This window comes from Sciurus vulgaris, assembly GCF_902686455.1.
Source record: "Sciurus vulgaris genome assembly, chromosome: 7".
Classification (NCBI taxonomy): Eukaryota; Metazoa; Chordata; class Mammalia; order Rodentia; family Sciuridae; genus Sciurus; species Sciurus vulgaris.
The window spans coordinates 64,010,945-64,024,765 of record NC_136467.1 but is presented as its reverse complement, the minus strand read 5'-3'; the positions used below and the strand labels follow the sequence as shown (position 1 = coordinate 64,024,765).

General features: G+C 38.0%; 1 protein-coding gene across 9 annotated transcripts in view; it reads right to left on the bottom strand.

Moving 5' to 3' along the window:
- SIM1 (SIM bHLH transcription factor 1) overlaps positions 1–13,821 on the bottom strand; it is a 74,655-nt gene that overhangs the window by 43,726 nt on the left and 17,108 nt on the right. For all 9 annotated transcript variants that reach the window (XM_079148648.1, XM_079148647.1, XM_079148645.1 and 6 more), the window contains one exon: positions 12,838–12,985. In XM_079148648.1, the coding sequence (XP_079004774.1) occupies positions 12,838–12,985 (148 nt within the window). The remainder of the gene's footprint in view (positions 1–12,837; positions 12,986–13,821) is intronic.

Genomic DNA, 13,821 nt, shown 5'->3' with positions numbered 1-13,821 from the left:
CTACCCTGAATCTGACCCTCCCACTATCTCCCTTGCAAACCATCATCTTCTCTCACCTAGTCTATTATAACTATTCTCCCTACCTCCACTCTGTCTTCCACAAAGCCTAATGATCCACACTGGCCAGAAGAATATTTCATATCACACATTAGATCATGCCATGCCTTTTTTCAAAAACTGTCCATTGGCTTCCCAAATCCTTCCAGACACAACATAATCTGACTGTGACTATTCTCCCATTATCTCCTTCCACTCTTCCCCTCCCTTTTTCTGTGGCAGCCACAGTGACCTTCTCCATTTCTCAACATGCCCAGCTGGCATCCACCTCAGGACCTTTGCATGTGCTTTAGGAATGTTCTCTCTGTTGGTGTGACCATGGCTGGCTCCCATCTTTCATTCATGAGTCTCTAGTGAGGCCTTCCCAGACTATATCCATCTCTTTGACCTATTTAATTTTTTTCTATCACTTCCTAATATTTTAAGACATTTTGTTTGTAAATACTATTTCATCCAAATAAAATGGATGCTCTGTGAGGCTAGGGACTTTTGTCTCCCTCGGTTACACTGCAGCCCCAAAGTCCACCACACAGTAGGCACTGGGGAAATAATTGCTGAATGAATGCACAAATCATCTCCACCTTGCCATAGATAGGACTACACTCTAAAACATTTCTTACCATTCCCTTAATTATAGTAACAGAAATTAAGCTGATTCTAATGATAGAAATGTGTTTATAATGAAAGTCCTACTGAGTGGATGGAGAAGACAGAAAAGAAATTATATTGTGAAATATGTAATGTCTCTAAATATTTCCCCTTGGTTTTCAATTAGCCTTTGCAATGAAGTACTACCCCGCACTTTGCTATTATCTTTAACTGTTCTAACTGGAGGAATGGCATTGACACCTGCCCCAGCCCTCCCTTTTGTGGGCCCCATTCTTCCAACATTCCTCAGCTGTAACCCTGGGGGGGATCCACTTCCCAATAACAGTACAACAAATGCTTCACTTTACCAGGATGGTAGCATGCTTTGACAGTGAGTGTTAAGTGCTGTGACTTCCAATCTAGTAGTCTCATAATGACTAGTAAAAATAAAATGAAGAACTTTGTGTTGAATTTTGTTAGATCTGAAAAAGAGAAGCTCTTTTCCAGCCACCTATTTGAACAGCAATATCAATTATTGCAAGTGTTGAAAGAAGTGAATCTCATGGGTTCTGATGTTCAGCCACCAGAACGTATTATAGTTATCACAACCTCTGAGAATAAAATGAATGACTGAAGAGCTGCAGAAAGGCACTAAGAAGGCTCCAAACCCAGGCGTCTACTTTTGCGATGGTTACAGTAGAAGACAGATGAGAACCAGTACATTCAAAGGTCACGTTACCAGAGAAAGTTGCTATTCTTAGCAAGATGCAAAAAGTGTCAAGGGACTTGGGTTTAAAAGTACAAACACAGAGAGAATCCCACCTTAATGGGTACCATTATGACATCCAGTTCAATATAATGAGGCTATTTCCAAGATCTGGCCAGCAGCCCATATTAGCACGGCTTTACTGATGTGGATACAACAAATTTTGTTTGAACAAGAAATCCCTGGGAAAAAAAAGATCCTTTCACAGGTTCTATTCATTTAGCAATCAATCAAAGGGGAAATATCCTTCTGGTAAAGACAGGAGCTCCCATTCAAATCCTAGTAAAATATTAGATGTTCTAAATAATGTTCTATGGGACATACTTATTGATTGCTATTTTATGAAAACATCATTACTATTGATGCTAAAATTGGTAAAGGGGAAATGGAATCGGGCCGAGGGGTGAGAATATTATTGCATGCAGTTGAATAGGTCCCAAGTACACCCAAACAGTGATGAAAATGAGTCACTTTGTGGAAACTCCATAGTAAACAAAGGAAGGAACTCTCCACGGACTTTTGCAACACATCTGCAAGACATTAGAAATTACTTCATAAATATTAAGTGGAATCATATGAAATTGCCAATATCGAACTGTTTTAATGCACAGAAATGGCAATTTCACATAGTTCAACCTGACACAACATCACCATTGTAAAGAAGACATGTCAAAAAGGATGTTGGTGGGCACTGGAATCCAGACCACCCACTAGCTATTTTATATCAGCTAAGTCCCTTGACCTCACTGACTGAGTCTCTTGCATAAAGTAGCAGGACCTCAGATGTGCATCCTTACTTCCCAAGCTTCCTAAGCATGATAATAAATAGAGCAACTTGCCACTCCTCCTTCAACTTAGAGCTGATGATCACCTTCCATTGCTTCTCCCAGGCAGAGCAGCAATGCCTGGGAATTACTCCTTATAAAGAAAAAATAAACAAATAAAAATATTACAAAAAAACTAAAACAATTAGCAACATTTCTTTTGTAAAAAAAAAATGTAATGCATCTGCAAAGACTATTTTGAATCTTGAGTAACTAAAATTCACTGAGAGTCATAATCCTACTCAGTCCCCCAAATAATGAAACTTCCCATTCAAAGCAAAACAAAAATCAGCCCAACATCACTCTAAGAGAACAAAATCAACTCAGTTAAAACTACTCTGTCTTCCTGAGGTAATGAGATAGTCAGAGACTGCCCTGGTCAACATCCTTGTGAGAGTTAAAGTTGTTTTCCTTAGCTTGCAGCCAAATACTCTGCTCCAATTATTCCAATTATGAACTCTCTTACTACACACACACACACACACACACACACACACACACACACACACACCTCCCTATGGCCCAACTCCTCTCACAGTCTCCACTCCCCCTCCCTTGCGTGCACCTCTCCTCAGCAGTCTGATAGCTCATATACCTGTGAACTCCACACCTGTGAACTCATTCCCCCAGGGTGACCTGTGTTGTGCCAAGGAACTCTGGGCTCTCCTTTCTAATTGAGGATGGCAGCATTTCCCTCAATGAAAGTATCTAAGTCATCTGCAAGCCTATGGGAAATCAAGTAGGATATCATTTGTACGTTTGCTTATTTCTTTTTCCTGCAGATACTGTCATTCATTTGGATGTCCCTCAAACTTGTCACAGCAGCTATCACATATATGAGCACAATAAACATTTATGAATGCTTAAATATACACTCATCCTAAACAAGTGAAAGAGGATCTATCAGTATCTTTCAGACACATCAGAATGACTGCTGATTCTGTATTCTCGGATAAGTACCTCTCTTCCTAATGCTCATGCTTTCCCTTCTTTGCCCCAATAATAACACATATTTATTGTGTGCTTACTAGCAAGATAAAAATCATTTAATTTCACTAAAATAATCACACTGACCAATGTTACTTTGTGGGGAGCACAAGAACCTCACACATTATCTCATTTAATGTTCACAATGACTGTATGAGGTAGACTCTATTCTATCTGCATTTACAGATTTAAAAAAGAATAGGGAAATTAAGCAATTTACCCCCAGGCATAGAGCTAGTGAGGGGCAGCACTGGGAATAGTCAGTAGAGTCTAATATGCTGTTACATGATGAAAATATGCAGTGATATCTTCTTTCACAACACATTTTTAAAATATCTCTAATGCATCTCCATGGTTTTTAGGATTGGAAACATCCAACTAAGAAGCCTAGTGGGTAGCTGGTCATCATGGCACACACCCCATAATCCCAGCTAGTCAGAAGCCTGAGACAGGAAGACTGCAAGTTCAAGACCAGCCAGGAACTCAAGTTTTGAGACTCTGTCTTAAAACACTTTTTAAAAAGAGGTGGGGATATAGCTCAGTGGTAGGGTGCTTGCTTAGCATGTGGGAGGCCTGGGTTCAATCCCTAGCACCACCACCACCCCCCAAAAAAAGAAAGAAAAAGAATCCTAGAAGTTAGACTGCATCATATTCTAACAGCATCAGAATTGTAATGTCAAAGGAGTCCCTTTGGCCCTGCAAATCTTAAGTCATGTAAAGATTTTGCACTTCCCTGTCCTCCAATCTGCTGTTTGATGACCTACTATGTATCTTATCTTTTCTTTCTGAAGATAATTTTTAAAATACAAGCATCATATGTGTAGAAGTACTACACATTCATTTCTATATGATTAATATTCAATTTAGAATACTGGTATCCCTAAAATCTTTAAGAACTGTGTTCTATGTATAGGTACTAAAAATAATATTTTATTACTAGAATCAGGTCAACAAGATACACCAGTAATAGTTGGGGAAAGGCAAAGGTTTGGGGGAAAGTAGTTTCTAGTTTTGATGAAACATGCTCAATTCCAGCAAAACGGTTCAGAGTAAAGAAGGAAATGGAGGAAAGAAACCCTCACTTAAATAAGAGCAGCCAGACAATCACTGTTTGCATGTAATTTTCAGAGTGATGCTGTGTAACAAGGAGTGCCTACTGGGAAAAGAAGATGTGACACAGGTCACTGGCTTATGTCAAAAGATTCTGCCTCTCCCTCCAATGCTAAAATCCATCCCTTTCCTGACAGCTCCACCCTTACTCTCAACTCTTTTGAATTCTGTGCCCTTAGCAAATAGTGTAAACATACCATATCATTTCAAATTAGTTCATCTGACTTCTTAGATATTTCAGCGAGGCTCTTCTATTTTGCCAACTAAACTGTAAACTGCTCTTAAGATGTCCAGATTTCTGCTACACATACCGATGCAATTAATCATTGCAATCTGCCACATTCTGTCAAACAGTGGTAATACAGTCATGTGCAGGCAATGCAGAACAATGAGGAACACACAAAAGGCTTCACCAAACACCATAGAAAAAGCCAGTGTTTCATGTTTTATGCACTTTACATTATAGTTACTAACATTGCCAAGGCTGACAAAACACTGATTCCAACCAAATTAGAGATTTGGTAAAAGATATTTCTTAGAAACTTCTTTTTTCCCTACGAAAGTATTCTGTGTAAAGCAGTTTCAACATCCCTGGCACAAAGAAGCCTTTTGGTAAATTCTGGTTTACCTCCCTCAAAGCAGAAATCTCTGCTCCCTTTAGAGCACATGATGACAACAGCAAAACACAGGGTGAGCCCGGCCAGCTGCAGAAGTCACCACACACAGAGCACGATGCTCTGAGGGCTGTGTGTTAAGGGACTGGGGAAGAGAGAAAATAAAGACCTAAAATTGTGGACTTGAGGATTTCAAATTCATATTAAAGAGGAAACTACTGTTTTATTTTTTCAACATATTTTGATTGACATCACAAAATTGGAAAAAGCTAATGGCAGTCCTTCAAGCCAGATACTTTTCTAGCTCTCTCCTCGATTATCTCATGTAGTCCCTGGTAAATCCCTAAAAGGTGGGTACAGAAAGAAAAACGAGGTTTAAAGGGGTAGTGTGACCTACTCAGGATCTCACAGCTATTATGAAACAGTTTTGATTCTCACCCAGACCCCCCGCCCCCCGACACCAAGACTCATGGCTACCCTGCGCTGGTTGCTGAAAATGATACAGGGTCTTCACAAAAAAACACAATCACAATCTCAGTGTAATAGCACTTCCTGGAGGAAAAATCATAAATGGAAAACAGATTGAATAGCTGAGCTAAACCCCAACCATGAATCCCCTGCAAACAGAAAGCTGCCTTGCATCCTTCTGAGCTCCGCCATCACCATGGAGAACTGCTCTCCACAGCCTGAGGTAGGAGAAAGGGAGTGAGATGGGGTAGTCACTCCTTCAGGCAAGGCAGAATGTGGAATTTCTCCATTGATAAGGATTCAGGTATTCCAGGTTTTGTCTAAACTCCAATCAATCTTTTTTCCATAATACTTATGCATAGATAGCAGCACTTTAACCCAATGTATTTCTATCATCTGATCATCTGGAAAGACACCAGTCCAAACCAATGAGAACAGAGAGGTAAACATCAAATAAGGGGAAAGCAATAGCAGCCTTTTACTAAAATTATAAAGACATACACATCATCCCCCATCACACATGCACACACCTTGCACCAAACATAACATTGTTTCTCAAATGAGTAGACTAAGTAGGAAAAAAGACTTTTTCTGGGGTTCAAGTAAAGCCTTGTTTGAAATTCTTCCCCATCTCACAGTACCATACATGAGTCCCTGCCTTCAAATAAGGCAATGATTCATGTTTTCCCATGATGTGACTCAAAGAACTGAACCCTTTCCTCCCAATGAATAGACTAAAAGAAAATCAGAAGAGCGTGGGCAGGCAGGTTATTGAGCACATCAAGCAGCCAACAACCAGGAACTAAAGGGATGGTTCTGTGAGTCAGCAGCCTTTAGATCAACAACAAAGGAAAAAATAGAGGCCAGAATGGCCTGGGGAAGAGGAAGCAGCCAGGAAGCAACAATACCAAGGGGCACAAGGATGGCACAGCAGCCCAGAGAATGCTGGCGAGTTCCCCATCCCAGCTCTTGAGTAGAACCCCCAGAGGAAAACGCCTGCTATCATCAAATCTTCCCCATTATCCCAAAGGCAGAAAAGAGGCAATAAACAATCTAGGAAATACCCGACTGCCACAACAGGTAATTTATGTCAAATCTGATAAAAAGGATGACTTGTTTTACCAACCGTGTGTGTGTGTGAGTGTGTGTGTGTGTGTGTGTGTGTGTGTGTATTTGGCTTCTGGGGATTTAACCAAGGAGGTCATTACCACTGAGATACATCTCTAGTTTTTTTTTATTTTATTTTTTATTTTGAGACAGGATCTTGCTAAGTTGCTAAGAGTCTAACAAATTTCTGAGGCTGTCCTCCAACATGCAATCCTCCTGCCTCAGCCTTCTGAGTCACTGAAATTATAGACTTATACCACCACACACAGCTGAAAATTTATATATTCTTAATTGAATGTAAGTGATAAGACATCGCTGCTAAATCTTAGCCAATGAAATGTTCATATCTGTATACAATAAGCAGCAACACCAAGTCAGCATTTTAATCTTCACCATGAATTCAGATCAAAGCTCATCTTGAAGCTGGATAGGCTGAACACTTCAGGCCTTACTCATTTAAATCCATTCCTCTCTCCCTGACTTTTTCCTCCCTCAAGCCACATCCCCTCACCCTCATACACAGAGAAGGATAGGATGCCACAGTTGACACAACAGCCTTAATTCTGGCTTTAGGAGGATGAGGGGTTTGAAGGCAGATGAGTTAATGGGTATAAAGCTACAATTGGGTAGAAGAAATGAGTTCAATGTTCTATTACACAGTAGGGTAGAATAATGCAACATATTTCAAAACAGGATTTCAAGTGGTCTTATTACAAAGAAATAGTGAACATTTAAGGTAAAGTATATGCTAATTACCCCATTCAATCATTATATAACATATACCCATAAATATGTGCAATTATATGCTGAATAAAAAATAAAAAAGTGTTCTGGCTTCATCACTTACTCAGAATCTCTGAGCCTCAGTTTCCTCACCTAGAAAATAAGAAGTATGATCTCTCTAACTCAAACACCATACAGAGTGGTCAAGAAACAAACTAGGTAACTAAGGCAACAGTACTCTGAAAGAAATACACAGTATGCAATTATTTTTTAAAAATACAAAGTTTGTAAGCTTATAAAAGATGAATTAAAAACTAAATATACATCATTTTGTTAAGAAATTATAAAGACTATATGAAAGAAAATATTAAATTGAGTAGTAATACTGTGGATGTCAAAAGGGACTAAATCTCCCAGCTCTTCCTTTTAATAAAATGTTTTGGTAGTTAAAAAATTACTATTAATATGAATGTGTCTTCAATTTGTTTCTATAATCATTAAGGTACATAAAATACCATCTGAAAAGGACAACTGGGAATTTGCTATTCAATGTTATCATAATAAAGATTAAACATAATTATGAATCAAATCTAATTTATTGGTATACATTAGTGTATGATATTTTTGCAGTTCTGGAAGTTAATGTTATTTTGAATGACCACAAAGATTAAAGCTGTACAATAAGTGCTCCACAGATTTGAGGCATGAAAGTAAATTATTTTATATTTGCTATAACTTGATAAGTCAAAATGGGCTTCATTTGATATCATTTATAATATAAAAGAGTAATTTTGGTAACCAGCAAAATAAAATTTCTTTTGATAACTATATATAATTATTGGTGAAGTCTTAAGAAGCATTTCCAAAACTTTTTTACTAATGACAATATCATTGGCCTCTAAATAAATTCTAACAAATTTGACTTTGAATACCCCAATGAATTCAGCACCATTTACATACTTGAAAGAACAAACCCAGTTGAGCATATTTTATGTTTGCTTCTTTAAAGGGTTTAATTATAAAGTTTTATAACCACAGAATATGTCAACATTCAAAAATCCTTTCTAATTGTGAAAAACACATGGTTTTCATTATGGTTAACTGTGAGAACATGTAATAGTATTCAAACAAGAATAAAAAGTATGGGGCCATTATCATGTGGGCCCTCTCTCTCTTTGATATGAAGGAAGGATGTTTCCTTTAGCATTTACCCTAACTGTTCTATAAATGTAAAGGAGGTATTCAAGAGATAGTAAGCATGGTACACAACACTAATAAGTATTTTCTCTATCTGTTCTGCTTTCAGTAACACAGTAATAGAAATTTTAACATGGAAAACTATTTTTCCTGCTACATGCTCTGTAAATCACTCCAAATGTAAAATGCCATGTGAGATTTTCCACTAAAGCAGTGTTTCATCTAATTTTGAGTAAATAAGCAGAAAAGCTCTCCTTAGCAACAAATAGTAGTTGAAAATATTAAATCTGTCTGATTCCTTAATTACCAAATTACTCACTAAATCTGTTCTCTTTTACTTTCCAAGTACAATATCAAAATTGCACTTGCTTAAAATTCTCATCAGAATTCTAGTTTTTAATATATTAATATTAGGACTACATCCTATATTAGTATTTAGTACTACATCCTACAGATGTCCCCTCACAAAATATCATATATCAATCAGCCTAATTGAGGTCATACACCAATGAGTACTTGATGAATATTAGTGGCAGATTGTTTTTAATGGCATCAGTAAACTAGCTCTCATCTGTATTTTTTGCAAGCTTCTACACATGGTAATTTTGAACACTATAAATATGTCATCATAAATGATACAGTGGCTAGGCAGGAGAATGCTATGGTAAGGATAAAGTACCATGATGTCTGTGGCTTACTTTGGAATTATTTAGCAGGGAAAAATAAACATAAAAATAGATATACATATAGATAGAGACAAAACAAATACAGCCAAATGTTAACATTTGTTGAAACTAGATGATATGTACATGGATATTCATTGTACTATACTTTTGACTTTTATATTTAAAGATTTATAAGTTTCAAGAAATTTTAAAGTAGAAGTTGCGGTTTATCCTGAAAAAATGTAAAAACATTTCTTATTTTTTAAATATATGAAATCTGAGCCAGGCATGGTAGTACACACCTGTAATCCCATTCACTTGGGAGGCTGAGGCAGGAGGATCTCAATTTTGAAGCCAATCTCAAAGTGAGACCCTGTTTCAAAATAAAAAGAACTAGGGATGTAACTCAGTTGCAAAGCACCCTGAGTACAAAGCCCAGTGCCAAAAATAAATTATATATATTTATATAATATATGTATATTTAATATTCATGTACCAAATCCAAAAGCATAAAGAGAACCAATACTCTTTATTTCCCTAGAAATTACTTTTCATAGTTTATTAAATGCTCCACATTTCAATTTTCTTTACATTAAATACTAATGTTTTCCATCTGAACTGATTATGAATAATTACTTCACAGATTAAACTCAAGAAAATATGGATTCAAGAAAATCCACTCAGGTCTTTACATGGTATACTTTCCTTTCACTTTCCAAGCTCTCTAGACTTTCCCCAACATTGACTGCTAATCAGTCTCTATTCACCTATCCTCCTAAAAATAAGAGCAGGCCCAGTCACATTTAACACTTCAAGACTTGTGGGCACTCCTAATTTATAAGATTTTTTTTATGTGGAATATAAAGCTACCAGAATATGTGTGTCTTATTGAAAATCATGAACTGGTCAGGTTTTTGCTTAGATTGCAGGGGGTGCTGTGGGGAGGATTAAAGAGGAGCTATAAAGTTTCACTGAATAGAGACCAGAGAAACTAAGAGAATTGATTAAAACTAATCATAGTTACTTCTTTCTCCTCTCCAGATTCCTAAAATACATCATGGTCTTATTAAAAAAAAGGGGGGGGGGTTTAAAAATATCTCAACAATCGTAATTTTCCTATATGCACTATTGCAGTTGCTTATTTAAAAACATGGCTACTGAATATTTCTAATCATTACTGCTTTTGTTAAATAATAATGACTGATTTTCCTAAGAATATTTTAGCTTCAACAATAAATTTATCAACAGGAAATTAGAAAAAAAGAGTTTCTTATGAATGTAGTTTCCACTAAAAAATCACACCTTCATTTAACTGATGCTTATTTAAAAATCCTTTCTACCATTATGGTGTGAAAAATTCCTTCAAAATGTGTGCTATTAAAATGTTTAAATTTGGAAAACATCTTGCAAGTCAAATTATTTAGGTGCTTGCAGTTTTAAGTATATCATTTGAGGTGGTGGAAAGAATTTACTTATGGTTCTCTAGCTTCATAGAGCAGTATCCCTAAACACAAATGTATGTGGTAGTTCACTGGTACCATAGAGAATCAATAGCCATCTATTTAATTTGCTAAGACAATGTAAATGAGTAACTTCCAACCAGATGTGTGATGTACACATCCAACAAAGTGCAACCTGTTCATTATGAAAATCCTGTCAACACACAGAGCCACTTGATGACATTTCATCTAAAGCAGTTTCTGCATTTGCAGCCATAAAAATTGTTCTAAGAATTTTTATACAAGGAATTGGGGCTGAGACTCATAAAGAGTAATCAATTTCAGCTTATCATCTTGTGGGCTTGTGTATACATGCTTCTGTGTGTTTATTTCTATTTTCTTTCATAGGTACAGAATGTTCAAAAAATAAATATGTGCCATACTATTTATCCTTCTATAAATCATTTATTTGTCCTCATTACATATTTTTTAAACTGATTTAAAGTTGATTGTCTAATTCTGCAGCTCTAAAGAAATGTGTAAAGAATGACACAATCAACAGAAGAAAAAAGAACACTTACCCACTGGAAAAACAAAACAGAATATTTCAAAATGACTCCAAACATAAATTAAGTTTACCCATTGGGAGGTCTAACTTGCATTCAGATCATTTATAGGGGTCTGTGTGACTATATACCCTGCTGTTTGATAAAGAATGATTACTAACCACAGGCACCCACCAGAGAACAGAGTGTATGTATAATGCTTGTGATGTCTCAGACATACAAAGCACCTTCTTAAAGAATGTCCCTTTCCTTTCCATGGTAAGCAGACATAATTTTTCACCCTCTAATACTTCTGTTGCCCATAGTGGCTTATTTTATGAGTTATGCATTGCCATTTTCTCTTATGTTTATTTTAATAATATGAAAAATTGCATTCATAAAATAAATGGTTTTGTTTCATGATGCCCAAAATAGTGGTACATTTTCTGCTCTGTATTAAAATACAGTCTTCTTGCTATTATAAACATCTAATAATATTTATTTTAACACTGTTTACTAAAATGAAAGAAATTAAAAGATTCTTCTTAATAACAAGCTATTATTCTTGAATACTGAATCCTCACCTAAACCAAATTCATTTTCTAAGTCTATTGAATTAACTTTTCTTATTAAACAGGGCACAGAGTAAATAGTCTTAATGCAAGCATAATATTTCCAACTACTACATTTTTAATTTGGTAATCTAAAACAATGTGGAATGAATCCAATCCTCATTGATTGGATTCCTTAACCCACTACCTAATGACAAAACAGCATTTTTACTATCTGGTGTCAGCACTCCCAAGTGAAGAACTTCTAAGTCCCCTAAGAATAACAAGAATTTCAACATCTACCAAAAACAAAACAAAACGAACAACAACAACAAAAACCAAAACCGGCAACTGCGTACACAAGAGCTCTTTATAAAGGCTTCAACCCTAAGCAATTCTACTTTCACAAACATTATACAAAACAACGATGCTTTCCTCGGGAGGCGCACACGCGGCCACGTGATTAGGCTGAAGGGCCACACCAGCAACCAGAAAGGATTATGGTTTCTAGAAAGAATAGGTTCAAAAGAGGCTGCTGCAGACGCCCAGTGGGTCGCAGAAGCCCAGTGGGTCGCACCCGCAGGTGGTACCCGGAGCTCAGCTCCTCACCCAGTGAAGTGATCGCGCACCAGGAGGGGCGCTGGACAAGACCTGCAGCGTTAGCTTGGGTCCTTTGGCTTCCTGGAAGTTAAAGTCAGATCCTCTTGGTCACTTAAAACCCCTTTGTGTTTCAGGGAAAGAAACACTCTCTCAGTACTCTTAACTTTGATTGGGGACTCTGGTTAAAATTAAGAACTTCAAACCCTAGATCTGAAAAAGTGAAACAGATGTCCTGTTTGTTAACTATAAATGGCTCCAAACGTCGGGTCCTGTCCTCTTTCTCTCTTTTTTCTTTCCGCTGCATTAAGTTTTATTTAATGCAGAGTTCTTTTTAAAAGGTTAAAAGAAAGAAAATAAAGCAAATATGGAGTGTGATGAAGAACTCCTAAATTTTTTTCTAGAAAAGAAGGAAGAAAACCTATTCAGGAAGATGAAAGTCTCGACCTGCCTCTTTCCAGCGTATCTCGCACTTAGGGTTCAAACCAGCATCCCCATATGATCCCAGTTTCTCCTAACCCGGTCATGCCCACTACACGCTTCCTCTCAGAGAACGGAGTCGCCCGGAGTGTGCGAAGGGATCCCAGGCCTGCACTCACGTGAGGACGTAGTTAACGCTGACAATGCAGTGTGGCCTGGATGAGCGGCTGTTGTGCACGATCGTCGCGTAACTCTGCACCCATACCCAGCCGCCGTGCTTCGCCAGGAACCTGTAGTACTTTGTGGTCACCTGCCCCTTCACCAGCACTGATGGAGAGACAGAGGCAAATGGTGGTGAATCAGCTTGACCCAGACTTGTCCCAAATGCCGGGTGGTGGGAGTGCGGACCCCCTGTGGGCCCTAATTACTGAGCCTGGCAGGAGGGAGAGACAACAGGCAAATTCCCAATCGAATTGAAGGTCCAGTTAAATCGAATCAAGACCCCGGGTACTCTTTATAGGCACGCTAATGAAATGGCCCCTCTCTGGGCAGATGGCTACACCTTTAGCAGCCGGGGGAACACATAAAATCGGGAGTTTCCCGGATTCACCTAACTGTGAAAGGATGAGTCCGGGCAGCTGAACTGAGTTCAGGTTCCTAGTCGGGGGAGATTAAGCTCAAACAAAGTTATATGAAAAGTGAGGAGTAAGCTGGGAATGTATCTCAGTGATAGAGCGCTTGCATAGCGTGCTAGAGACCCTGGTTCAACCCTCAACACCACACACACACACAAAAAAAATTATTGTAAACAAATGGAATACATGTTGTTTCTCTGTACATGGCGTTAAGGCATACCACAAATTTTTTTAAAAGGAGAGTCGATGTACGTTGGGAAAGTTGAACAGTCTCGGTTTTTCTTCGCAACTCCAGTGATACTTGCAGGTGGTGAAGCACAGCAATAGAAGAATAAAACCCCTTCCGGGGATATTTCACTAGAAACGCCGCTTCCACCAGTGTTGGAGACAGGTGTACCATAGAGAAACAAGATGGGGCCCAGTGTGCCAACTGGCCTTCTGGTGGGGAGAGGGGGGGGCTTATGAACCACCACTGCCATTACCCGGCTGTGGGTTTGCCTGGGCTTAGATTCCCACTCCCCACCACCC